General features: G+C 36.3%; 1 protein-coding gene across 1 annotated transcript; it reads left to right on the top strand.

Moving 5' to 3' along the window:
- Positions 1–15: 15 nt before the first annotated feature.
- On the top strand, positions 16–27,760 carry LOC129807466 (titin homolog). Its single transcript, XM_055856756.1, has 8 exons — positions 16–381; positions 540–724; positions 787–1,329; positions 12,683–21,704; positions 25,762–25,881; positions 25,943–26,153; positions 26,224–26,348; positions 26,414–27,760. The coding sequence occupies exons 1-8, from the start codon at positions 177–179 to the stop codon at positions 26,758–26,760; spliced, it is 10,758 nt and encodes a 3,585-aa protein (XP_055712731.1). The 5' UTR covers positions 16–176; the 3' UTR covers positions 26,761–27,760.

Consider the following 27,760-nt stretch of genomic DNA (forward strand, 5'->3'; position numbering starts at 1 on the left):
AAGGTTTTTCCTGATGAATCCGCTAGAGGCGCTGAGTCTCAAAACATTTGTCGTTTGTCTTTCTGCGCGATGAAAATTTTTCGTGGATTTTTATAGTGAAAAAACGTAAAAATGCTGCTGCAAAGTGGTGTAAATAGTGTAGTGCAACGGGAAAAGGATGCTTTTGTACTTTATGTATGGTAGATGTTGGTGAAATTGTGAGAAAATTGGTGATTAATTGTGACTGTACCCAAAAAATGGCGTCGGAAAAAGATGCCCACTGTGTTGACGACCCCAATTTTGCAATTATTTGTGCATTTCTCGATAAATTTGCACCAATTTGTGGTGTTGAGCATCCAAATGTACAGGAAATGCAGACAATGCTTGAGGATATGGAGGAAGGTGAGCGGGGTAGAGGGAAAATTGGATTAACTGAAAGTGACGAAAGCCATTCTGGCATTATTTTCTCGCCTTTAATCGGACGTCCAAACAATGCAACAAAAACACAAGAGACAAACGTCAAAATTGTTTATATTTTTTTTTTGCATTAACACCTCCAGTGGCCCCCGAATTGATGGATTTGCACATTAAGCTGATGCGAAAGACCAAGTACACCGTTCGTCCGGATAGGTGGGAGCGTTCTCTCGTGAAATTCTCCCACTCCTTCTCGAATGTTGATGCTTGGGAACTTGAGAAGTTTGGCTACAAGAAACTGCGGCTTCCAGTTCGACTTCGGATTCTCAAAGTAAGTGACAATATCTCTTTGGTTGTCCCCTGTGTGCCACTAACCATTTATTCTCGGCGAAGGCTCTGCTGGAGACACAATTTGACTCCAATATTCGCTTCAAAACGGCTGTTAATGCAATAGCAGCCAATGAGCTAAGACCTCAGCCTCTGGGACGCGATAAAGAGGGAAATGCCTACTGGAGCACATTGGATCAGAAATGCAACCTGAGAATATATCAGGAGCATCTGGATGAGGAGACATGGCGCGTTGTGGCTACAAATCGTGAGGAATTGGTGAAATTAATAGCCATTCTCAATGGGAATGAACCCATTGTGCCCAATCTTGAAGGTTTGGTGGACGAAGACAGCAGCAGCAACAGCAATAACTTACTTCTGAAGGGGGAACATGTTCTCGTAAAACAAGATTCCAACTCCACATCGCTCTCCGATGATGCATTGCTGCTGAAGAAAAAGCCCCAAGAGGAGATTAAGTCCGAAGATCCTCCAGAAATAACAGAAAAAGAACCTCCAAGCAACAAAGATGAGAAAGTTGTTGAGGAAAGTAGCAGCGAAGAAGAGGACGAACCACTGGTAAAACCTGCAGAGAAGATTCTTCCACAAATTGTAAGTGATATTCATCTCTTTTAAATTTTTGTGCCTCTTGTCTTATGGCCTCTGCACATTGGGAGCAATTTTTGTCAAAAATTGCTTTTTTGAAGGAAATTCCCTGCAGTGTTGTAGGGGGAAACGTCAAATTTCTGTCAAAAACGCAATTTTTGACGAAAATTGCTCCCAATGTGTAGACGCCTTTAAAGACTTGACAGGCTAGTCTCATTAGGAAATCTAGGACTGTATCACCTTTAAAGAATTTTTTTTTTAAGAATTGCTATCAGAAAATCGACAAAAAAATCAATTTTGATTGGTAAATTATTCAATGTTGATCACAACTATCCTTATGTTTGATCATTCAGAACTTCCTAATTCTCTCCCTTTCTTAAAAAAAAAATACACTATTTTTAGGAATGAAAAAATTAAGTAGGGGAGACTGGGGCAAAAAGTCACAAAACGGATATTTTTTTTTACAAGCTACTCGAGCGCTTCAAAAATTTCTAATTAGCGCAGTTTTATAGGAAATTTACCGCTCTACAACTTTGTGAAAGTAATTTTCCTCTATTTTGTAAGGAAATACGTTTATCGAGCCAATTTCTAAAAGGTAATTTTGTGACTATTCTCAAAAATGCTGGGGCAAATAGTACCAGACATTGGGTATTATCATATTTTGATTCGCTTCATTACAGGCTTCCGTAAATTTGAAAAAAATACCTAGAGGACATATTTTCATAGAAAATTTATTCATCTACACCTTTGTAAAACACCGTTTTCTCTGCGGGAAAGTGAGAAAACAAGAAAAGCGCTTTTTAAGCTATTTTAGAAAAAAGAAACACACAAAAGACTGCAAATCGTTTGACCAATGCAAACAACAAGAGGCGAGACATGATAATGACGTTTCTTTTCGCCGTGAGACATCAGAAATTGCTTCGCTTTTTTGTTACTTTTTGCTCTATACCTTTTGTTACTTTTTACCCCAAGTGGCCATTTTTAATAAAAGGATTTCTGGAGAAAAGAAATTTTGTGAAATTCTAAAATAGATGGCAGATTTGTATTCAAAATATCCAAATTATTTAGAAAATATTCACCAGTGCATCAATTTTGGAAAATAAGTAGGGAAGAATTGATATCTTCTGCAAGGAAAATATTTCAAAAGTACGGCTAAAAAATTCGATATTTTTGATTTTCTAAATTCCTTGTTCGAATTCTAACAAACTTTACGACATTGAAGAAGGTCTATGGAGGCTATATATAAAAAAATGACCCGCTATCTTTTTTACCTTGGAAGATATTGAATTTTGAATTTATCAATTTGTGACTTTTGCCCCAGTCTCCCCTACTAGCAAAGAGATGAGATTATTAAAGTGATTTTGCACCATTTACCGTTTGCCGGTCCTCAATCGATTTAAACTGATTCATAAACAACTAATAAAAGATCGTCAAAAAAGTTTTAAAAGTAATAGAAATAATTTTCGGACAAACATTACTTATCGGTTCATAACCGATTTGAATCGGTTTGTAAATCATTCAAAACATTCCCCAAAATTCTTTAGGAATTTTTAAATAAAAATTAGTTATCAGTTATGACCCGCTAATGATCCGCTTTATAACCGATTAGAATCGATTCAGGCTTGTCAGGAATTCTAAGACCTTTGCAATGATCCTAAACATGATACCATTCGGTTGAGCAATGCGTTCTCTAGAGTCTTTTTAACCTTTAACCTTGATAAATCGTTAATAGGAATGATTCAACGGTATTTTCGTATAAGTACGAAATTTTCGTCTGACTACTTTACTATTGACTTTATAAAAAGTACTCGATAGAACTTGGAAAACAACTGAATTTTCTTGGAGAAGATAAAACATTTAACTCAACGCTTTGTCCCAAACCTCCCCGATTTGGGGCAGTATGGGACGCAAAAGAGGATTTTTGGGATGCATTTTTTGTCGCATAATTTGCATTATTGGAGCATGGTAATTAATTTTAAATATTAGATTAAAAATATTTCTATTAATAATCTATTAATAAAATTAATATTAATCTTATTTGTACAATAGAGTCATTTTTTGTCAATCATCTATTTAATATGTTTTCTTCTTATTTACTATCCATTACCCTTTGCTTTTTTTATTCTAAATATTGGAATCATTCATCAAATTCCTCAGGCGAATTGATTCTTTTGACACTTTTAGTTTTGAACTCATTGGCGATTCCTGTTTAATTTTACGACAACTGCATAGGGGAAGTTAGGCATGGTTCGCACGTTTTCTCGAAGTCCATTTTTAAGATTTTTTTCTGACTAAACTGTCAAATGGACAGTAGATTACGCTACACCAAAAAATCTCTGATCTTTTGGCTTTCTATATATGCCTGATTCATTGCCACAAAATCTCTGATTTTTCCTGGACAGGAAAATGAAAAACGTATGACGATTTGTGCGAACCTTGCCTGTAGAGCCAAGGTTCAACCTATAGGTGGTATAGGTTCGTCATTGCATTTTTTCCTGGAATAGGTCTTCCTCCCAATTAAATATTATTTACCGATTGCTAGATTAAAGAGCCATGAATCCGTGAAAACCATCATTTCACTAAAATAATGCCCCTAAAACTTTGTTTTGTCATTTATCTGAAGCACTATTTTTCTTGCATTTGAATGTCGACAAATTGACTAAATTGTGAGGATTTCGAATGCGACAACATAAAAAATTTATCAGCTCAATTTTCTTGATCTCTCTGAACCCTTTCTTCATCTCTTCCTCCCTTTGTTTTCCTCATTGATGTTAGGTTCTGATTTTTAAGCTACTAGAGTTGCCTAATGGGTTGCCGAACCAAAACACTTTCAGCGGTTGAACCATTACGCAGTGTAGTATTTGCGAGTTTTTCGCAGTTTTTCATCCATTGGTGTAAGTGGTTTTGTCTGAAAATTAACTTAGCTGTAAGAAATCACACGAAATGTGCGCCATCAAAATTACCAATTTTGGGCAAATTTTCTATTTTTGATCCTAGACCCTAGGAAAGAAGGGTTAGGCTGCCTATTTTTCTTTTAAAGATGTGTTTTATAATTACTTATATTATGGCTAAGAAATTAGGATTCATCTCTTTTCCAACAAAGAAAAAAATCGAATTGTTCGAAGGCTCACGCGCGCGAAGCATGCCAAACTTCCCCTGGTAACTGTTTTTCCTTGTTTACCTAGATGAGCTCTCGCCTTGCCTTTTCTGAGGAATTTGTGAGAATTGTAGAGGATACTGTTCGAGAAATTTTCGAGTAAATAGTTTTAACCGGAATTGGACCAAACGTCGAATATCCTTAGGAGAAGAAATTATTGATTCCCAAGACATTGATGGTTTAATTGTCTCTGTAGGCAACTGCTGAACTGTTAAAGTTTGCACAAGAGGGAGATTCCAAGTAGAAATTGGGAACTACTCTCCATTTTGACAGTAACGATTTGCGCGCCACTTATAATATCATCAAAAATCAACGTCCCGTTCATCCCCGTTCAGGTGTCCCAAACATCCCCGCGTGTAGTTTTGTTATTTAAAACCTTTAATTAAAAAACAAGATTGTATGATCTCGGAAACTTTTATAAAAATATGTTCCTAGATTACACTGCTAGCTAATGAGATAAAAAGGTTTTGATTATATATAGGGTAAGTTGCATAAATTGGAACAATTTCCAGAGGCTCGAACTTTGATACAAGATTAAAGACATTATAAATACATTTTTCCCTGATGACATACATAAATTTGCTCCTTGATTCTTCTAGAATATTACCGTTTCATGGAAATTCTTGAAAAACAGTTTGAAAAGTTCTTAAATACAAGAAAAATACGTGAGTGCAAAACAATATAATTTGGACAGGGTGGGACAAGTTGGACGTGGGAATTTGGACAATGCGTAGGGGAAGGTTGTGCAAGTTTCAAGATTTTTTACTGAATGCCATACAAACTGAATCAATTATACCACTAGGGTAAAGTGTATAATTAAAAAGTAAAAAACATTAAGGCTTAGATATATATAATTTATTAAATCTTTTTCTTGGATATTTTAATTTTCTTGCTTTGCTCCTTTTCTTCTTTTATTTTGAGCCTTTCTTCCTGTTTCTGAAGTCTAATTCTTTTTTTTCTTGCATAGCCTCTTCAAACATGAATTTAAAAACTCCATAGAATAATATTAGATACCTGTCCACCTTTGGGCGAAAGCATTACACCCGTTTCGTCAAGATTAAAGACGCGATCAGGAGGAAGTTCCAGAAGATCTTTGGATTTTAAATATTCATGAGTTTTCTCAAACCACTCAGTGGTAATACCAGCTCTTTGGGTTGTGTATGCTTCTGGTGTACGAAGTCTCAATTCTGGGTATCTGTTCAAAAAGCTCTTGAACCAAGAGTATCCTGGCCTTCCATCGATGAACTCGTTGACAATCTTGAACTTCTTACAAATAATTTGCACAGTGTTGAGGACTTGATCTTTTGTTATAGGATGCCACTTGTCACTGCATCCTAAAATCCATTCAACGAGCTCATCTTCTATATCTTTTGGCAGCGTAGGAGGCCTTCCCCCAGAGCATTCTTCCGGACATTTCCCGGTCAGCTTATTAAAAAGTGTTGTTCTTGGCACCCCAAATAATACTGACACCTGACTTAGTGACTTTCCTTGACGAAAAGCTTCCAGTGCTTTGTTCACTTGGTCTTGAGTATAGGATTTGTACTTTTTCAATTTATTTGCCTTTTTACCCATCTGAAATAAAAAGAAAACCCCTGCAATACAATCGTATCTCCGGATGTCCAACTTGTCACTTTTGCTCACGCTTCAAATAAGCACTTTTTCTTCATACAGTTAGTAATTATATCAAATAAAACCATTACGTACCGTTAACTATCGAGATTAAACACTTTATTCCACTAAAATTTGCCAGAAATATTGAGAAATGTCAACAGAACCGAAAAACCAAAGTCACTCTTCTTGTGTTTTTATTAGGAAAAAATGGCCGATCGATGTATTTTTTCGACGGTGAAAAGTTACACTGTCAATTGAGGTGAGAATTTTATACGTTAAATCTTATTCGTATGAATGGATTTTCACTTTATTTGCAGCACAAGGAACCAAATAATTGAACTATAACATAGAAAAATATACTAATTAAAATTTAGTACTGTATTTATCAAGAAAAAATTGTCTGTCCAACTTGTCCCAGCGAAATTTTCCAACTTTTGCCATTGTCCAACTTGTACCAATTTACCCTATAGCTGATATAAACTACAAAGAGAAAAAACTGAGACATCAAAATATACAATTTTTATCAATTAAAAAAAAATGTTTATAGAATTTAAGCAATAGAACTGAGGACATCCACTCTTTTAGTCAAGCAAGATACATCCTATTGTTGCCTACGATTGAGTAATGGTTAAATCCCATTTATTTCAATAATTAATGAAAAATTCGCTTCGTCCCATACTACCCTTGTCCCAAACCTCCCGGGTCTCCCCTAATCTCCAAAAAATATATCTAAAAATGAAAAAAAAATTGAACGACGCGTTCTCGAGCATTCCAACAAAATATATGGTGGGGGAAAATGAGGCACATATTCCCCCAAGGGCCCAGGGTTGACTTATAGTGGGTCCTCCCAAGGTGCCAAGGCTCTATCTCTGACTGTTTGACATCTAGGTGTGGTAAGGGCCGGACGGAGAGACGAACAAATAGCGTCTGAGAAATCGTCTGAAACGTCAAGATATATTTTAAAGACTTAGGGAGATCACCTCCTTCCGGGTGCGTCAGTGGTGTTTCTCTTTTCGGGGACACGAAAAACACACAGGATTCTTTGCCAAAGCTTTCGGCGCTGCAGTGCGCCTTCCTCAGTGGTCAACCACTGGACATTGGTCAGAGGCCAACACCAACAGTTGGCCAACTGTTGGTGTTGGCCTCTGACCAATGTTCACTGAAGTGCTCCTGTAGAGAGATCCCAAAATTCCCTGTGTACCCTCATTAGGAGTAATGGAGATAATTTTCAAGACAATTTTCAGAGACAATATCACAGTTTGGCCACTGAGGAAGGCGCACTGCAGCGCCGAAAGCTTTGGCAAAGAATCCTGTGAGTTTTTCGTGTACCTGAAAAGAGAAACGCCACTGACGCACCCGGAAGGAGGTGATCTCCCTAAGTCTTTAAAATTCTACATAATGTCAGTTACCACTTGAATGTCAAGATATATGTTACGAAAAGGGATCCCCAGGGGATGGAAGGTGGACATTTTGGGGTGTGAAAAAATCGAGAGATTATGATTATATCGGCGCTTCCATTCCATACTAAGCTATCTCAGAATGACAACTTTTCAGGAGAGGCATTTGAAGTTGGCGATTTCTTTTGCTGCCCCTGCAATATTTTTTTTTTTTTTTTGAAAAGCTTGTATATCTCGTTACCCGGATGTCGGATACCCACCAAATTTTCACCAGTTGGAAATCTCGGTTTTAGGGGATTCTCGCAGACTGCGCAATTTTTCGTAGATTTTCGTAAATAGCGAGATTTTTTGCGGGTCCGAGATATACAGCTTTAAAGGATTTCAGATATTTTTGTTCATTTCTCTTACAATTTTCTACATTTTCAAGTGAAACTTGGCATATCTCAAGCCTTAAAAAAGCTCTAAATGTATGTCAAGTTCGAAGTCTCTATCTGTCTATTACGAGTTGCACGTATTTCGAGGTTGCCTGTAATGAATCTCAGCTACCATAAGCTTATCTGGACTTTGAGTTTGCCCCCAATTCGAATGTGCAATGAAATAATCACACCTACCATAAGCCCAATCAGGCATATCGTCAGTTGGATCAGCATTTGTCGTAACTTTCTCAGCGCCTCATCAGCACTTCTTGTATAGTGTGTGTATTTCCATGGTGTTAGAAGAAGTGCTGATGAAGCGCTGAGAAAGTTACGACAAATGCTGATCCAACTGACGATATCACTAGCTTTTATACTGCTCTCTCTGTGGACTTCGAGCAGGATAAGTTAATGCGTAATGGTATTCGGGTTTTCAAAAAGAATAATATGGTGATATCTAATGATTTTCGATTCGATTGTTGGCTAAAGAAAACAGGCTAAAGAAGCCATAATAGAAGAGAAAGATTTCTCAGATCTCTTCAAGAAATTTCCTACTCTGCAGGGCTGTTGTATCCTTGAAGATTTTCTACCTTTTCGGTATCGCTCGGCGTCTGTGAAAGACAGCTCCTGGTAATGGCAATCGAATGCCACTAGAATTTAGGCAGGAATGCCCATCTATTATTAAAAAGAATTAGTCGCTATTATTAAAAATAAAATTTTTCAATTTTCTAAGTTAAGTAACTGAAAAACTCCATTGTGCATCGGGTTCAAATTTTAGTATATTTATATTTTAGCCGCATATTATGCCTATGATGCCTATCAAACAAAAAAAGAACTTAAGTCGCTCGATAAATCCTGCCCGGAGCTTATAAGGGGTGAAAGTTCGAAAATTGACCGGCCTGTATCTCCCGTCTTAATTAACATTTTTACCAATTTTTTTATTAGTGTGCTTTAACTCTTTAAGAATGATTGGGTCACTGGTGATCCAAAAATGAAATTTTTCCTAGGGTCTTCTGAAGTTATACTTTGCTTTAGAAAGTTAGAAAAGTGTTTTTTTTTCTGACCCCCGATTTTTGACCCTCTCATCCTTAAAGGGTTAAGGACGAGAGGTTGTAATCTAGACTATGAAATTTCTAGAAAGTGGCGTTGGTTCGCTGTGGTTAAAATAGAACCGGAGATATGAGGGCTCAAAGTTCACAAAATTCAAAACGCCATATTTCCGGTTCTGTTGACCGATTTTGATGAGTGAGAGCGCAAATTAAAGGTCTCACAAAGCGCTACAACTTTCAAGAACATTTGAACTGCGTAGGACCAACGCTAAGGACGCCACAGTAAAAAAAATCAACTTTCATATTACATAAACTTAATTATCTCGACTCTTATTCAACCGATTTTGATGATTACTTTGGTATAGTTGTAGAGGGTATTTAGGTGAAGGTTTTGAACCTTCGTACTAAAAAAGGAATCCAAGATTTAAGATTTTTTACTGAATGCCACACAAACCGAATCAATTATATCACTGTGTCAAAAAATCTCTCACTTATTGGGTTCATAATTCTGCCTCACAAAATTCCTGGAAGTCCTTGGATTTTCCTCTACAGGAAAATGAAAATGTAGTAGCATTTTTACGAATGTATCCGGTACCGGAATGCTTCGTACCATTTCTTCCAACCCCTGTAGGCCTCATTTTCCCCGGAAACAAAAATTTGGGCATCACTACTTAGATGGAACTTTCATCTACTTCTTTTCACTGTTTGTAGGAGGTATCACGCATTAAAAGATCAATTGTAAGCTATTTTTCTAACACACTTGTTTTTTGACACTCGGAAAACCATGTTTTATCTGCATCTGACAGTCAGTTCAGAGCTCGGTTAGGTGTGATTCTCTTATAATCACACCTACTGTAATCCTCGGATTTTCTCTGACACCTCCAAATAGTCTTACAGAACATATTTCGGACATAAAGTGATTTCAAAAATGACCAGCCACCAATTTAAAATGAAATGTGGGAAGTTTCACTTTAAAACAAGGAAAATTTTATGAAAAATACTCGAAATACATCGAAGTGGCAACAAAAGAATCACATCTACCTTAAACAGTCTAGTTTCATCACTGCATAAATCAGAAAGAAGCAGTCACACCTATTGTAATCCTCGTAATTTCTCTAATACTTCGAATCAGTCTTACAGAACATTTTTTGAACATCAGTGATTCTTAGAATTACCAGTGATTAATTTAAAGTTAAATGAGGAAAACTCCGCTTGAACACAAAGCAAATTGTATGAAAAATGCTTAAAACGCACCGTATGGACAATGAAAGAATCACACCTACCATAAGCAGATTTAGGCTTAATGTTCGATTTGACAGAAGCGAAACAAAAACATCTGATGAAGTCTCACTTTGTTGTGGAAGTGCGTGTTTTTCTTCGAGATTTTCTTGAAAAATGTTGTAATCGTTGTAATATCACAATTTTCTTGTTAACTTGTTCAGTGGAATCTCTGGATGGGTCAAAATATCCAGAGCGTCGTGCACAGAGTGTCCCAGAACAATCTGGAATTCACAGAGTTGGTAGTCAATGATTCTGACTGATATTTTTACGAACCTGCACTGAAGGCAATTTTGTGAACTTTTCTCCGCCCACAATTCGACCCCCTTCTAGCGAAAGATTTTCACGTTAAATATTAACCCTGATAATCCTTCTATAACTTGGAATGTTGTTTTTCTTCGAAAAGACTCTTGAAGCGTGAAAAAATGCATAAAATAATACACATCAGAATTGCGATTTTAGGCCCATTTTTTATTTTTGCTTCTAGAACCCAAAAAAAGGCGTAGGCTCCAAAGATTGTCCGGAAATGTGGGATTAGCTATAAGAATATATGACCATGGATGACATTCATTTATTAATTTGGAAAAAAATCAACATTTACGAACCTGCAATGTTACGAAGGTGCAAAACCTTCCCCTATATCTATTGCGTTCATAATTCATTTTGTGCTCAGATTACGCCATCTATACGATTTTGTCGATTCAGTGTGAAAAGATTGATTTTTTCCAGTAAGTTTTGAAACCACTCAGATGCAAATTTAACCACTTCTTCTCAACCAAAAACTTGAAATAATGTTTTTAAATGGAAAGTCTCATAAAAATACCACAATTCTTTGACGAGATCATTAACAAACCACCTCGATTATCTCAGTTTAAATAATCGAAGATATCAAGTTCTTTGGAAGACTTATAGAGTACATTCTGGTCAACATTTCACCCATATATCCATCCGAATTTGGTTAGGGTAAGTGTGCTAAATTTCGGCATAGTTGCATATAAGCACCGAAGTCCTAAGTTTGAAATGCAATATTTTTTATTCATGTTGATATTTCTTGTTACTTCCTTTTCGGGAGGGTTTGTGGAACCTTGAAAACTAGTTTATCATCTTTGTTATCTTTAAATCACTTCCTAAAATATTGAAAAATTAATAATAATATGGACATTGCTTTGGGTAGTATTCCGGCCACTTTGAGTGAAATTCCAGCCACTTTGTTTGTGACCCCAGCTTTTGTGACGCAATGGATAGAAAATTTCAAAACGTCAAACGAAAAGAGTTTAATATTTAGTTTAATACGTTTATACAACCCACAAGCCCTGAGATCTTCCGTGTAATTTGTCCTGAACACCTGAAGAGTAGTATCTCAAATTAACGCGCAGATTGCCGTAGCAATTGCCCTTCCAGAACTTTTCCAAGGCCATTTCGACATCATCTTTTTCATAGAAGAGATGGTTTTTTCCTCTGGACATTGTATAACTCATAAATTGAAAAAAAAAACACAAAATGAATAAGAAATTTAGAAAAGCAAAAGATGTTGCCGGAATAGGCAACATTACCTCACCGGAGAGACGCTCACAAAGTATATACTTTTTTACGCGAAATACAGGATCCAGCTGGGAAATTTCACCCGAAACTTAAACGTTGATTCACTATTAACATAAACAGAAACAATCTTTAATGAAAACTAATCAATTTTCATGAAAAACACCGAAGGAAAACCTTTTACACTTCAGCACAAATTGTAAGACTGCTAGAAACACAATCGATCTGTCACATTTTTTGTAAGACTCTACACTGAGTTTTTACAACGCAATTTAAATTCAAATTATACTTAAAAGTTAACGGTCTTTGTGTTAATACATCCTAATTTTTTTATCTCCTATGTTTATTTCACAATCTGTTTTCTACACAAAATTAACATTCAGTGAAATCTTTGAACAGAAATGTAAAGGGACATGCAGAGGTATTACTCAGTAGCAATCCTGAGTACATCCTAAAATGAATAAATATTTAAAACCTAAATGAATTCATTGACTATTCGAAGATAACATATACTATAATTTTAATTTATTTATTTCCATGGCCGAAATTACACTCAAAGTGGCCGAAATTAGAAGCTGGCCGAAATTTGGCACATTTCCCCTAAATACAAAATTTGAATTATTTCACGAATTTGACTCAAAATTTGTATGCATTCCGAGTTAGCTCACGTTAAGAATCTCACCTACTATAAGCTGATCTAGACTTATCATTAGCTTCCTAATATATTATCTATATTACATTTTCACTTACAGGTTCTGAATTGTTCATTTTATGATGGAATTTTGATACATAACAAACTCATTTTTTTTAATAATTGACTTGCAAAATTCAATTGCATTTAGAACAATTGGTCTAATATTATTAGAAATTGTTCTCCGGAATTGTATTCTAATATAAAAATTTATTTAATTGTAGACTAAACTGGAAGGCCACAAAAATAAATATAACAAACCATCTTTGGTCTCGTCAATCACCAAGAAGGAGCCTCCGAGGAATTTGAGGACTCAGAGATATAGCAAGAGACTTGCTGGAAGTTACAGGGAAGTTGAAGAAGAGAAACTTTCCATTCCGGAAGCTGTACTGAAGAGGCCAAAAGTTGAGCGTTTGACATTATTGGGAAAATCAAATTTGGATAAAATTAACAAATTCAAGAGGATGGATGCTAAGAAGAAACCTATTGTGGAGGATTCATCTGAAGAGGATGAAGGAGAAGAGGAAGAGGAAGAGTCTGATGAAGAAGAAGAAGAAGAAGAAGAAGTCGAAGAGGAAGAATCTGCTGATGAAGAATATAGTGAGCCTATTGAGGAGAGTGTTATGATTGTAAAGGGATTGGGAAGTGGAAAGGACTGTGAGGGTGGAAATGTAGTGTTTGAGTGCAGTGAAACAATTGTAGAGGAGACATTGTATATTTATGGTGAGGGAAATGGTGTTGACTGTGATGTTGGAAATACAAAAGATGACGAAAAATCTGCAGCACAATCAAAGCCAATGTTCTTCTTCGGGCAGCCCGGATGCCTCAAGTTGAGTCCAATGAAACAAACTGTAACGACGGAATTTGGATTTGGTGAAAGATCTGCTGATGATCAAGGTGAGACTCTTGCTGGGCAATCGAGTGTAAGTGAGAAGAAGGAAAATTGTTCCGAAGTTAGAGATAGTGACAAAAAAGTTGATGAAGAAAAAAGGGAACTAGATGAAAAGACTGTCAATGAGAATTCACTGAAAGCTCTGGAAAATTACGTAACTAGTGGTCAGGAGTGTACAATTCCACTTGTGCAGAAGTGCATAAAAGAAGATGCGCAAGAAGTATCATCCAAGGAAGATGTAAATACGTCTAAGGTTTTTGATGAAGAAAAAGTGACTGTGTCTTCTGCGGGAAGTGAACATGATGGTTCAGTAGTGGAATCTACTTCAGGAAAGGTTCCGGAAGAAAATATACAGGAAAAAATGCAGAAGGAAACTGTTGTTCATGGAGAAGAAAACATAAATAAAGTTGAAGAAGTCTGCTTGAATGAAGAAGAAAAATTATCTTCTTCTGAAGAAGCTGTTACGGAAAAACCTAAATCTTCCGTTGAAATGGAAAATAAGCCAGTTTCTGAAGTTCCTGAACCTGCTGGTGACTTAAAAGAATTTTCATCAGGTCCATCAGGAAGCACGTTTGAGGAAGTTTCTGAAGAGAGTTCAAATGTCACAATAAAGAATATTTCGAAAGAAGATGAGGAGGCTTTGCCAATGAAAACAAAACCACCAGGCATTATTTCTGTGGAAAAATCTAATCTGGCTGCAAAAGAATCGTTAGAAAAGTTGGAAGCCATAAAAAATGTTCAGGTTGCAGAAGAAACTTCAATCGAAAATGAAGATGTTGAAATGGTAAAAGAGGATGAAACTGTGACGGCGAAATTACCTGACGCAATAACTTCCGAATCGAGTGTAGTGATAAAATTAGACTCCAGTATTAAACTTTCAAATGAAGGAACTTCCAAAAATTTTCAATTGGACAAGGAAGAAAAAGTTTCTGAAACTCTCAAGGGATCAGTTGTGGCAGAAGAAAAAGAAGTTGTAAAAATGGCCATGACTCAAAAAGATGAGAAGGAACCAACTGCATTTGAACAATGTTCGACTATGGAAGTAGAAAACGTCTGTTTGACGGCAAAAACTTCTGAGAAAAGTTGTTCTGAGAAGGTGCTTGAAGAAGATAGAAATGTTTCTGAAAGTGCATCACTACGAGAAGATAAATTATCTGATAATTGGGATACTCAGGATGAGAAGATATTCACCGAGGAGGAATTGAGAAAGAATCAAAGTGATATTGCTTCTAAATTAGTTGGCGCTGAAAAAGTTGACAGTTCTCTGACAAATGACATTGAAATGGTGGAAACAAAAGCTTTAAAAGAGAATTTGATTGAAGGTACTTCAAAAGTAACAATTGAAGTTCCTGCTGAAGCAACTGACATATCTGTTAAGGATAAGGAACCTGTAATGAAAGACCATGCAGTAGTAAAGGAGCAACCAAGTGAAACTCCAACAGATTCAAACGTCAAAGAAGGAAAAAAAGAAGATTTGGATGTGCCAGCAGATGAAAATGTCAAAGAATCTAAATTAGTGCATGAGTTACCAGAAAAAGTGATTTTAGAAGGACAGTCTCAAGTTCTCTCTCTAGAAAAGAATTTACATGACATTCCTGTGGTTCGTGATAGGGATGTTTCTTCTGAGGGAAAAAATGATGTGACTCAGGAACTTGCAAAACGAGTCATTCACCAAGAAGAATTGTTACCAGAAATTCCACAAGGTCAAGCTTTAAAAGAAGATGTTTTACAAAATCCAAAATTGGAAGAAAATTCAAAAGGCAAGGAACAAATTTCTGCCATGGATTTGAAAATGCATTTAAAAGAACTTCCTGTAAGTTGTTCTGAAGAAGTTGGTAAAGAAGAAAAGCAGAGGATTCCTAAAGGCATCTCTGTAGATAGAATTTCTACAGAAAAATTGTCTGAAAATAAGAAAATGCTTGAAGGAGATGAAATTCAGGAAGTTACTGAATCTCTTTCGAAAATTAAAGCTGAATCTCAACAAGAATCACTCAAAATTGAAGAAAGTAAAAGTACTACAGGGGCAGAAAGTGAACCAATGCAGTATCCTCAACAAATTGAGGCAAAAGATCTTACAACTTTAAATTCTCACAAAATTGAACAGGGTACTTCAAAACCTGTTGTGATAGAAGATACGAAGGCAAAAGAATCTTTTAAAAGCCTCATCGTGCATGCAGAAGATACAGCAGCTGAAGAAAGCAGATCAACACAAAGCAAATCAGCAAAAAGCAGATCGATAGCATGTAGATCAACAGAAAACTCGAAAAAACTTAACGAGAAAAAATCAATTTCAGAAATTGATTGTGTTCCTATGGAGCTAGAGGAATTGTGTCAACCACATGATACCTCCAATACAGTAGGCCATGATGCTTTTGCATCAATGCAAAAAAGTTTGAGAACTGAGAACGACCCTTCAATTGATTGTATGCCAATGGATATTGAAGATGAGATTATGGACAATGATGGAGGTGCTTCAAGCCAAGCTGAAGATTTATCAGTTAGTAGAAAAGTTGAAGTAACAATTGATGAAACTCCCATGGAATTAGAAGATCTCGAAAATACTTCTTTTTCCAATGCAGATAATACTGCAACTTTGAAACTATTGGAGAGCAATCGCAAAGAGGAAGAACAAGTTCTGAATACTGAAAAACCCTTAGGTAAGGCTACAAAGTCGAATAGTGAAAAAGTAAAAGAGAAACTTTCAAAACCCTCACAAGATGACAAAAATGTCAAAGTGCCTACGATCAGTGACAAAATGAAGATTTCTGATGTTTCTGCAGCTAAGGTTGATCATGTGAAATCAACAAAAGCAACATCACTTAAAATTCAGAAAAAGGGAATTTCTGATGCATTACAAACTAAGACTCCGATTGCAGAAGATCTCTCTAAAAGTGCGCCTAAAGAATCTCAAAATTTAAAGGCATCAAAACCAATCCCTCCTACTAAGCCTGATACTCACGATGATGACTCATTTTCTTCACCAGAATTTGAAGATGCAGCATCGCCTGAATCAGATACATCCAATTTGGTCAAAGCCAAATTTTCTAAACCTGAAATAACACCAAAAAAAGATATTGAAGTTTCACAAAGCAGAAATGTATCAGCAAAAGCGGATAATAACAATGATATGAAGGTGTCAGAAAGAGAATGTAATAAGGAGACATCTCTTAAAATTATTGAAGTGAGGTCTTTGGTTCAGGCTAAAACTTTCATTCCTGAATGTTCAGTAAAGCAAGCAGAAACAATTGAGGATAGTGTTGCAGTAAAGAAGAGAAAACTTTCAGATGATAAAATCTTGTCTGAGAAGGAAGTTCAAGGCAAGAGAACAAAGGTTGCAGATTTGAAAAATCAGAAAGCAAGAGAATTTGCAAAAGAGGAAATAAAAGTTCAAGATAGAAAGGAAATTGAATTGAAGGAGACAATTAAGAAGAAAGAAGTCAATCAAAAGACCAAAGCAAATGAGAAAAAAGAAATCCAAATGAAAGAAAGTGACATGAAGGCAGAAATTTCAAAGAAAAAGGAGGTACTTGAAAAGAAGATGGAAAGTGGAAAAAGGGATTCAATTGAAAAGAAGATTCAAGCTTTAATGAAGGAAGCGACAGAGAAGAAAATTGAAGCTGATAAGAAGGAAACGACAGTGAAGAAAATTGAAGCTAAGAAGGAAGCGATAAAGAAAACTGAAGCTGACAAGAAGGAAGCGACAAAGAAAATTGAAGCTGACAAGAAGGAAGCGACAAAGAAAATTGAAGCTGACAAGAAGGAAGCGACAAAGAAAATTGAAGCTGACAAGAGGGAAGCGACAAAGAAAATTGAAACTGACAAGAAGGAAGCGACAAAGAAAATTGAAGCTGACAAGAAGGAAGCGATAAAGAAAATTGAAGCTGACAAGAAGGAAACAACAGAGAAGAAAATTGAAGCTGACAAGAAGGAAGCGATAAAGAAAATTGAAGCTGACAAGAAGGAAGCGACAAAGAAAATTGAAGCTGACAAGAAGGAAGCGACAAAGAAAATTGAAGCTGACAAGAAGGAAGCGATAAAGAAAATTGAAGCTGACAAGAAGGAAACAACAGAGAAGAAAATTGAAGCTGACAAGAAGGAAGCGACAAAGAAAATTGAAGCTGACAAGAAGGAAGCGACAAAGAAAATTGAAGCTGACAAGAAGGAAGCGACAAAGAAAATTGAAGCTGACAAGAAGGAAGCGATAAAGAAAATTGAAGCTGACAAGAAGGAAGCGATAGAGAAGAAAATTGAAGCTGATAAAAAGGAAACGACAGAGAAGAAAATTGAAGCTGGCAAGAAGGAAGCGGCAAAGAAAATTGAAGCTGATAAGGAAGCGATAGAGAAGAAAATTGAAGCTGACAAGAAGGAAGCAACGAAGAAAAGTGAAGCTGACAAGAAGGAAGCGACGAAAAAAATTGAAGCTGACAAGGAAGCGATAGAAAAGAAAACTGAAGCTGACAAGAAGGAAGCGACAAAGAAAACTGAAGCTGACAAGAAGGAAGCGACGAAGAAAATTGAAACTGACAAAAAGGAAGCAAGTGGGATAAAACCAGAAACGAGGAAGCAAGCTAATGTGAAAAAATCGGAAATTGCCAAAAAGGAGGAAAAGGAAGAAGAGAAAGAAGAAGAAATTAAAATGGGGGAAAAAGTTTTGGAAAACAAAATGGACGCAAAGAAGGCAGTTCCTGAAGAAAAAAGCAAAACTGAGAAGAAAGTTGAGGTTGAAGAAAAACTTCTTCCTGAGAAGTTACCAGAAAGTAAGACAATTCTTAGTTTATCGTTGGATTTTGAACCACCAGCAACTATTATTAAGGTCAATAGAAGAGGAAGAGGAAGAAGATCACAAGAAAAACCAATTATTGAAGTGCAAGAAAACGTAAAGGAACAGGAAGAGCCACAACTGGAAGATTTGATTCCTGTGTCCAAAATTGATAAGAATCAAGTTGTGGCTGAGGCACAATTGACGGAATTGCTGTCAAAAACTGAAAAGAAGCCGCCGTATAGCGGTCGAGGAAGAGGCAGAGGTAGAGGTGGTCGAAGGTCCCTCAATGCCAGTGTTGAATCAGATAGAAAGAAGTCCACTAGACGATTGGGCCTGGACATAGATGAGAGTGCAATAATTGATGAAGATGCTGATCAACCAGTAGTACGACAGTCACGGAGAATTGCTCAGTTGAAGATAAAAGAAGAGGCGGAACGGCGAAAATTGGAAGAGATTGCTCTGCAGAAGATGAAAGAGGAGGCCATGAAGAAGAAGAAAAGGGAACAGGATGATTATGTGCCTTCACCAGTTTCAGCTACGTCAGAGAGTGAGGATGAGTATAAAAAGTGTTTGGAGAAAAAGAAGAAAGGTGCCAAGAAGAGAGCAAATCAGGCTAAGTGGCATTCAGGAACTGGAACTTCTGAAAGTGATGAAAAAGACGAAGAAGAGGAAGAAGATGGGTTGGAACCTGAATATATTGGATCACCACTTTTTAAATCAGACCATGAATTTTCGCCTGAAAGTGATCTTGAGGATGACAGTGGAGTTCCAACCAAAATGGCCAGAACAGTTAGGAAGGATCCTGAAGATGATGATGATTTTGATGAAAATCCACATCATGCTTGTCAAAAATGTAGCAAACATGATCATCCTGAATGGATTTTGCTTTGTGATAGCTGCGACAAGGGCTATCACTGTTCCTGCTTGAAGCCAGTGCTTTTTGTGATTCCCGAAGGGGATTGGTTCTGTCCACCGTGTCAGCATACCAAGCTTCTGGAGAATCTGAATGCGAAACTTGATGAGTTGGATGGGATGATTGAGGCAAAGGAGAAGGAAGAACTTAAACAACAACGACTTATTTTTAATACAGTTTCCACGGATAATATTCTTCCGGAGGGTGCACCGGAAAAGGCAAAATCTCGGAGTCGAAGTAGAAGTGTCAAAGCCAAATCATCATCGTCATCGTCAGACGATAACAGTTCGGACAATGAACCAATTTACAAGTTACGGAAGAGACGACAGACAAATGTCAGCTATCGTTTTAATGAATACGATGACCTCATTAATTCAGCCATTAAGGATGAAATTGCAGTGATGGAAGAAGGTATGCCGGAATTCGATGAAGATGTATCTGTCACTGGTGCTGGTAATCTTGGAAGAGGCAAAGATATATCGACAATAATAGAGGCAGATAAGGAGGAGAAACTAAGGCAGCTCGAAGCGCAAAATGCAACGAAGAAAGAGTCCAAGAAAGAATCGGATAAGAGTGAATCTGAGACAGAAGTACCAGCTAAAGCAGATGATAGTAGTGATTCTGAACCGATTCGACCAAGTGGACGTCAGAAGATTGCGTTGCAGAAGAAGAAAAATCGTAAACTAAATACTTTGGATATCAGTTCTGAAGATGATGGATCCGATGAGGATTTCCAAGAAAGTTCTCCAGATTCTGAAGATTCGGCCGAATCTCTCAGCAGTGGTAGTGAAAGTTCCATGGAACTGGAGTTGCTGCGCAAGAAGAATAGCAAAGCAGGAATAACTACGAGAAGATCAGTGAGATCACGTCATAAAGTTTACGACGAAGATTTCATCAATGACAATGATTCAGATGAATTTATCGAACCACCAACGAAGAAAAAGAGAAAGAAGGAAGAATCAGATTTTTCGGATTTTGACGAATCTGATGATGATGAAGATGACGAAGAAGAAGATTTGGATAGTGATGATTTGTGTGATGATACAGATACTGGAAGTGACACTAGTGATTGGAGATCACGAAGAAAGAAGGCTCCATCTAGAAGACCTCCTAAGCGTCCAACAGAGAAATCTTCAAGCTTGGTGAAGAAGAAGCCAAAGAAGAAGGATGATGACGAGGAGACGCCATTTAGAGCGAGTTCCAAGAAGAAGTCTAGTGATGCAGTGAAATCAGAGGAAGAATGTGAAGTTACGAGGAGAACACGAGGAAAGAAGATAAACTTCCTGGAAGATTACTACGATGATAGTTCGGATGATGGAATAAAACCTGGAGTAAAACGACCAGATACACCTCCTGAAGAGAGAGAGATGTTCATTAAGAAGCAGGAAGAAATCAAGAGAATGTTGGCTGCTAAGAATACCGAAGGTGCCAAAGAGATTGCAACGCCAAAGTTGGAACCTTTGAGGGTAAAACCTACGGAATTTGAACAATTAGCTCCAGAGCCAATGTCTCCTTCAACAGAGTCTGTGCCTGGTGTTATTCCATCGGATTCCATTTCAACGGTACCACCTCAAGTTATACAAACTGCTAAAGCATTAGACGTAGATTTACATCACAAAATTAAAGATACTCCTGATTATTCCGAACCTGTTGTTGCTCCTACTCATCCTCCTGCTCCTCCTCCTCCTTCTGCAACTAGTATTGCTGAGTTCGATCCGGAAAATATGACTGAGGAAGAACTTGCTAAAATGATGGAGGAGGAATCATTTGTGCAGCATCAGTTGAAGCTAGCAGGTGAAGCAATTCGGAATAAAAAGCTAAAAGAAGCCGAGATGAATCGCAAGGGAGAGCCTAAGGAAAAAGTTGATGTTCCTCCTGTAGCTCCACTTCCAACTCCACCTCTGGCTATTCCTGTGTACACTCCAACGCATCCCATGGAACTACCACCAGAACCAAGTCAGATGCTTCCTGGACCGATTAGGATACCCTTAGGTCCTCAACAGCTGCCACCGGCTAATCAGCCACATCCAATGCAACATCCAGTTCTTCGACCCACTGTTCCCATGCCTTATCCAGCTGGAGGAGGTATTCGTATGCCACAAGGTCCTCAGGGACTTCATTCGCCAATGGATCAGCGAAATATTGAACTGGATCCAGAGCATCCTTCTGTCAAATTGACAAAAGCTGGTTTAGTGCCGAAGAAGCGTGGCAGAAAATCCAAGTTGGAACTTCAAGCGATAGCTGAAGCTAAGGCTAGGGCAGATGTACCCTATTATCCAGGTCCACCTGGACCACCACCACCATCAGCTCAACATACTCCAGTATCAATTCCACCTTCATCCATGCCACCATCAACACATTCAGCCTCATCGCAAATAGCCAACATGGATCGTCCATCGGTACTTCAGGCTCCCAATGCAATTGTAACTGCTGCGGGAGAACCTGTGATACCTACTACAGTTCTCTCAGTCCAGGGAAATCCTGCAGCAACTACTCCGGCTAAAGTGGACCTGGATACCTCAAAAAAGCGAGGACGAAGAAAAAAGATCACACCGCTAAGAGACAGTATTCCTGGTGGGCAGCTAACCACAATTTCCGGCGCAATGAAGGGTGAAACAGAACCAACAACATCTAATCCCATCCTAGCTGAGAGACTAGAAGCAACTCCAGCAACATCTGGTGAGTTTCAATTGTCTTTTTTACGTCTCGAACTCCACAAAGATTGCAGTAATCCCTCGGTTTTTTCATCCCTCAAAATTTCCATCTTGTATTCCCCGGGAACCACTTTTGCCAACATCATGCTCTTAATCAGTCTTGTCCGTCCGGCCGCTACCACGTCTCACAGAGAAAAATAGTTGATAATTGAGTTGATAAAAAAGTTGATTTTTCATATAAAATTGATTACCAAGTTAATATATCGGAGCTTATGTAAAGTTGCTCAAAAGTTGATTGATTCTATCAACTGTTGGTTTTTCGATATTTTTTCCGATATTATCAACAGATCAATCGACCTTTATCAACTTTTGACCAACTTTACATAGACTCACATTTTAATCGACAGTTGATTAAGAGTTAATCAAAGGTTGATCATCTGTTAATCGATCAACAGTTGATCAAAAATTGATCATCTGTTAGTCGACCAACAGTTGATCAAAAGTTGATAAAAAGTTGATCATCTGTTAGTCGACCAAGAGCTGATCAACTTTTGCTCATCTTTTGATCCTGAGTAATACTGTAATTCTTTAAATTAATCGTTCCATTGATTCGAGTGGTAAACCAGGCTTTGGCGCCAAGTGACGTTCCTGATGTAATTGACCAATCGAGATATCTGTAAATATACTATATTTCATTATAACAAATCTTTTTGTGTCTTATTTGTACTGCCAGTATGTAAATTATTCATTCAAATTCTAACTCGCCTGAATTATAGCTCTCAGCTGTAACAAAATTGATCAACTGTTGATGCCATTAAAAAATAAACAATTTTATCAAATATCAGATAACAAAGGAATCCATCGACTCATTACATTCAGATTGGCTTCATATTAACAACATAGAATATGAAGCCAATCTGAATGCAATGAGTCGATGGATTCCTTTGTTATCTGATATTTGGTAAAATTGTTTAGTTTTTAATGGCATCAACATTTTATCAACAGTTGATCAAGTTTGTTACAGTTATGAGCTATAATTCAGGCGAGATAGAATTTGAATGAATAATTTATATACTGACAGTGCGAATAAGACACAAAAAGATTTGTTATAATGAAATATAGTACATTTGCAGATATTACGATTGGTCAATTAATTCAGGAACATCACTTGGCGCCAAAGCTTGGTTCACTATTTGATTCAATTGACCGATTTAGCAAAAGAATTACAGTATTACTCAGATCAACTTTTGATCAACTTGTGATCAACTGTTGATCGATTAACAAATGATTAACTTTTGATCAAATTTTGATCAACTTTTGATCACCTTTTGATCAACTGTTGCTGGGGAAAGTAAATGGAATCATCTGACTAACTTGAGTATCATGGTTGTATTCAATAACATTGACAACAAAATTCCAGAACGTGGAATCTTTTGACCAACTTGAGTATCGTGGATATGTTCAATGCAATTGACGACAAAATCACGGAACCTCTGGGATTTTTTGGAGAAAGCAATAATAATAATAATATATTACTCATCAGATTTAATCAAATAAAAACGGAGTTGTTAACTAATCAATTGTTCAAAACTTTTTTGGTTCTTAAGAATTTACTATTGATCAATTGCTATCGACAGGTAATTATTTAATTGGTTTTTATATTTGATAGTTAATAGTTGATAAATTTTATACACATTTAGACCATTAAGTTGATTTCAATATTTAATGATCAACAATTGATAGAAATGTATTTAAAATTGATTAACTGTTAGTCGAAAAAATCGGAAAATCAACTTTTATGTAAATAAAATCCACTTTTTTACCAACTTGTTGATCAAACTATCAACTGTTGATAGAAATTACCAACATATCTATCGACTTATTGATCAATTGTCAGATTAATCAACTATTTTGATCAACAGGGTCGATCTGATTATCAACTATTTTTCTCTGTGTAGAGGACAAACAGTTAGAGATAGAGATTTGAGACTTTAGGAGGACCCCCACATAAATCGACCTTAAGATCATTAACGTGCCCCTCACTTTCTCCGTACACTTCCATTTCCTTTCAAAACCATGTTTTGATTGCTCGAAAACGCGTCCTGCGTTTCGTCCATGTACGAAAATACCGTTGAATAACGGTTTTTCAAGGTCAAAGATTAAATAGGTTTTAGAGAGTGTATTTCTCAACCGAATGGTATCACATTTGGCCTCGTTAAAAATGTCTTGAAATTTCTGATAAGACCGAATAAGTTTCAATTGGTTTTGAACCAGTAATAATCTGATTATGAACTGATTACTAATTCATTCATTCATTCATTTTCAACCGCTTATCCCTATTGGGGTCGCGGTTCCGGGGTAGGTACTTTTCCCTTAACAGCTCCACACTTGTAATGCAGAAGGAAAACACACTTTTTAACAATTTTATTTTATTAGGATAATATTATGCAGTCTTATATAATTACTTTTTTTTAAATTTCATAACAGCTATAGAATTGAATTCTTAGAATGTTACAAGCGACTTATATTTAATTGCTTTGCAAATTAATTGAAAAGTATGGCTGTTGAATTTTAATGTTAAAATATCTCTATAACCCAATCTGAAAAATATTTTTCTTGTTTATTTTTATTTATAAGAGGAAGCTGCAAACATTGTGATTTTCTATTATTTGTACGTCTTCAAAGGATAAGACCTAAATGTATGAATGGATACTTAAGAAGTGTTCATAGAAGAAGAACCTAAATTTATTTATGTAAATTCAATTAAATAAAACATTGAACACTTTGGACTGTCTTGATGGTTTTGATACTTTGCCAAAAACAAAATTCAAGCAAAACACATCACATTATACAGTAGCAATTATTGCTACTGTATAAATTTATAATGGATTAGGATCTATGTATACAGGTTAGAAATTTCAAGACCTTTCCAAAAAGTCAAAATTTGACCATATCGGTTGAGAAATAGGCACTCCACCAGACCGGATCGGAATGTTAAGAGACATTCTTGATATTTAGTTAAAAATATAAGCCTCTAAATACTATTTGGTATTTTTGTGTATGCTAATCGGTATATTAGTGATCCATTTAACTATATCTGTGGGTTTGAAGAACTTCAAAATTTTACAATAAATTAATAAAAAAGAATGATGTAATTGCTACTGTGTACTCTGTACCTCGGATGGTCACGAATTTAATCAGGTGTCTCACGGAAAATTGGTTTTATAAATTAAATCTACACTAATGCACTGTATTCTTTTAAGGATTAAATGGTAAAAAGTAGCTTTTAATAATTTTTAAAAGTTCATTTTAATTGGTGCAATAATATGACAAAAACTTGACGATCCGAGGAACACTGCCGATCGCTGGTGCTCTTCCCTTATATAAAACTTGATTTATCACAAATAACGGTGTTTGTGTCGTTTTAATGCCAAAAGACAATTTCTAAAGGAAAACTTAAGGTCCATTTTTTTTAGAATAAATAACACCCATATCTCATCTCATCATTTATCTGGTAATGTTCGATTTTTTTCTCTAAAATCCTTGATTATCATTAATGCCTCGAAAAGGATAGGATTTACCACTTAAAATAGTATCTTGGAACAAAGATGCAAAAGCTGCAAAATTCAACATTTCAGGACTAGGTAAAGGGAATTCGATTATCCTAAGCCCTCAGTGTATGAAAATTTGAGATAAAACTACTGCCAAATTTTACAGACTAAATATTCTCAAGGATCAACCTGAAGTCTGTTTTAGCCCGAACAGGGAGACAATGTCCATCAAAATGTGTCAGGAATGTTGTTCCTTTCAAAGATCAGACATAAATTTATTCGCCAAAGCTCTTTCGGAACGACAGAATGCCGCCTTTAAATAACGATTTTGAAAACTGAAGAAGGTGCACTGTTGCGTCGAAAGTTTTGGCAAAAAAATATGTTTGATATCTGAAAGGATGAGCATTTCTGATGTATCCAGGAAAAATTACCACATGTGTCTTTCGCCAGTTCTATTATTAGTTTATCGAGTTTTTTGTCGCAGAATTTTACAGATATTATTTTTTTTTAATTTTCAATTTGAATACAAAGAAGCGAGCAAGAAAACAACTACACCTCAACTCTATCCATCAGGCAGTAGTAGTGGTGGAACTATTCTATCAAGATTACAGCAGCAAATGAGACCTTTGCCAGGACCTTTTGGTGCTCAAGGTACACTTTAAATCAACTTCGTTTTTGCAATTAAAATTAAATGTAATTTTTGTGCAATAAGGTTTACCAGGATCGAGATATTTTCCATCGCCTCATCATCTGGGACATTCATCACTTAACATGAGTCTTCATCATCTGAGGGCGAATTTTGCAGGAACACCTACATCATCTACCCCTGGTAGTTCTATCAATAATGGATTGGGAGAGAGAGCACCGGGAATTTATGTGTCTCCTGATCAGCGTGGAGTGCCCGGACCTCATGGAATATTTAGGTAATATTAAGAGAAGGGTAGATTTTTCGGGGTATAATTGGAATTGGATAAATTGAATTTATATTTCCAGAGGGTCAGGACCAATGTATCCTCCAGGACATGGGTATCAAGGCCAGCAATCTCTGCTTCATCATCAATTACAGTCCCTTGATCCATCTCTTGGAATTCGACCACCACATTCACAGGAATATCAAAGTAGGCATTGAAATTTTGGGTTAAAATTGGTGTTTTGTTGTAAATTGAACATTTGTTTGTGATAGGTCCGTATCTTCCACCACAATTTGGAGGATTTTATGCACCTCCGTCACAAACAACGCAGCAGCAATCGACAGCAACAACAGCATCTTCAGTGCCTGCCACATCGGTGACATCAGCACCATCGACAGTGCCGGCAGACGATGCACCGGCTACAACTTCTGCCGGAACGACTTCAACGGCTCAAGCACCGCCGTACAGTCAATTTGAGACGCTGAAATCATCATCACCACATGAGAATGCCTCGCACAGTTACAGTAATTCACCGGCTCACGTTGAACCGGGCAGCTCGAGTGAATTTAGTGGTCTCGTCAGTTATTTCAGCTCTCAGCAAGATGATCTGGAATCGTAAAAAAAAGAAGATTCAGACAAAGTCACGTACAGCGCACACGTGTATAAATGTACTGATAATCTCACCAGTTTCGCGATGATACTACATGAATGACAAGGACATGAAAAGGTAAGGCAAGTGAAATAATTTGTACATAATATTTTAAAATGCAAAATATCTTATATACATTAATAGCAAAGACAAGAATATAATTTATTTGTCACAAAAAAAAGGTGAACACACACATGAATTGTATATAAATTTTACAGAGTTCATACCATTATTTATACATAGTTTATAGAATTTTATTATTGAAGAAGTAAAAATTTTACTATTATCTTACAATTTTACATATAACATATTTTGCAGAGTATGTTAAAATGAATTGTGGTAAATAATGTAATTTTAATGAGAGTTTTATCAATTTTGAATTATTTGCAAAAATTAAAAAAAAATATATCATTTGATATAAAGAAAATTAGGTCAAATAATAGTTAATCCCGTCCAATCTCTTGAATGTTACGGATAATTTTTAAAAAGAAATATAAAACTTGATTGTTTGAGAGAATTGGACAATTTACTGGGAAAAAGTCATTATTTAGACAAGGTTTTTTTTTCTAGAAGAGAAGATTCGAAAATTCATTTTTATTTAGTTAAACTTTTTACCAATGAAAAATAGTTTAACCCTCAATTGCTTACTAAGAAATCTTGAGCCAATTTCAATAATCGAATTTTTGAGGTAATTCGGAATTTTGAAATTTCCTCACTGTTTTAGATGGGAAAAATGAAAAAAAAAAAACGAAGATTACTCTTGAATAGTCGATTTGTACTTCATCGTAGTGTTCGTTTTTGTCTTTGTCCATCGTAAAGAAATCTCAAAAAACCGAATTGAATTTTTCTATTTTCGGAATTTTCATAACCATTAGGTCAGAGGAAATGTTGCAAACTTGGGGTATCCTCTTTCAAAAAGACAAAATAATTAAAAAAAAAAAAACAAAACGTAGAGCAAAATATGACAAAA

The sequence above is a fragment of the Phlebotomus papatasi genome, chromosome 3 (assembly GCF_024763615.1).
Source record: "Phlebotomus papatasi isolate M1 chromosome 3, Ppap_2.1, whole genome shotgun sequence".
Lineage (NCBI taxonomy): Eukaryota > Metazoa > Arthropoda > Insecta > Diptera > Psychodidae > Phlebotomus > Phlebotomus papatasi.

Bases quoted from the DNA above. Each gene is read 5' to 3' on its own strand.
- LOC129807466 (XM_055856756.1), top strand. From the start codon at position 177: ATGGTAGATGTTGGTGAAATTGTGAGAAAATTGGTGATTAATTGTGAC. The intron at 382-539 runs GTGAGCGGGGTA...TAACACCTCCAG, and splicing joins GCTTGAGGATATGGAGGAAG to TGGCCCCCGAATTGATGGAT. The intron at 21,705-25,761 runs GTGAGTTTCAAT...TTGAATACAAAG, and splicing joins AGCAACTCCAGCAACATCTG to AAGCGAGCAAGAAAACAACT.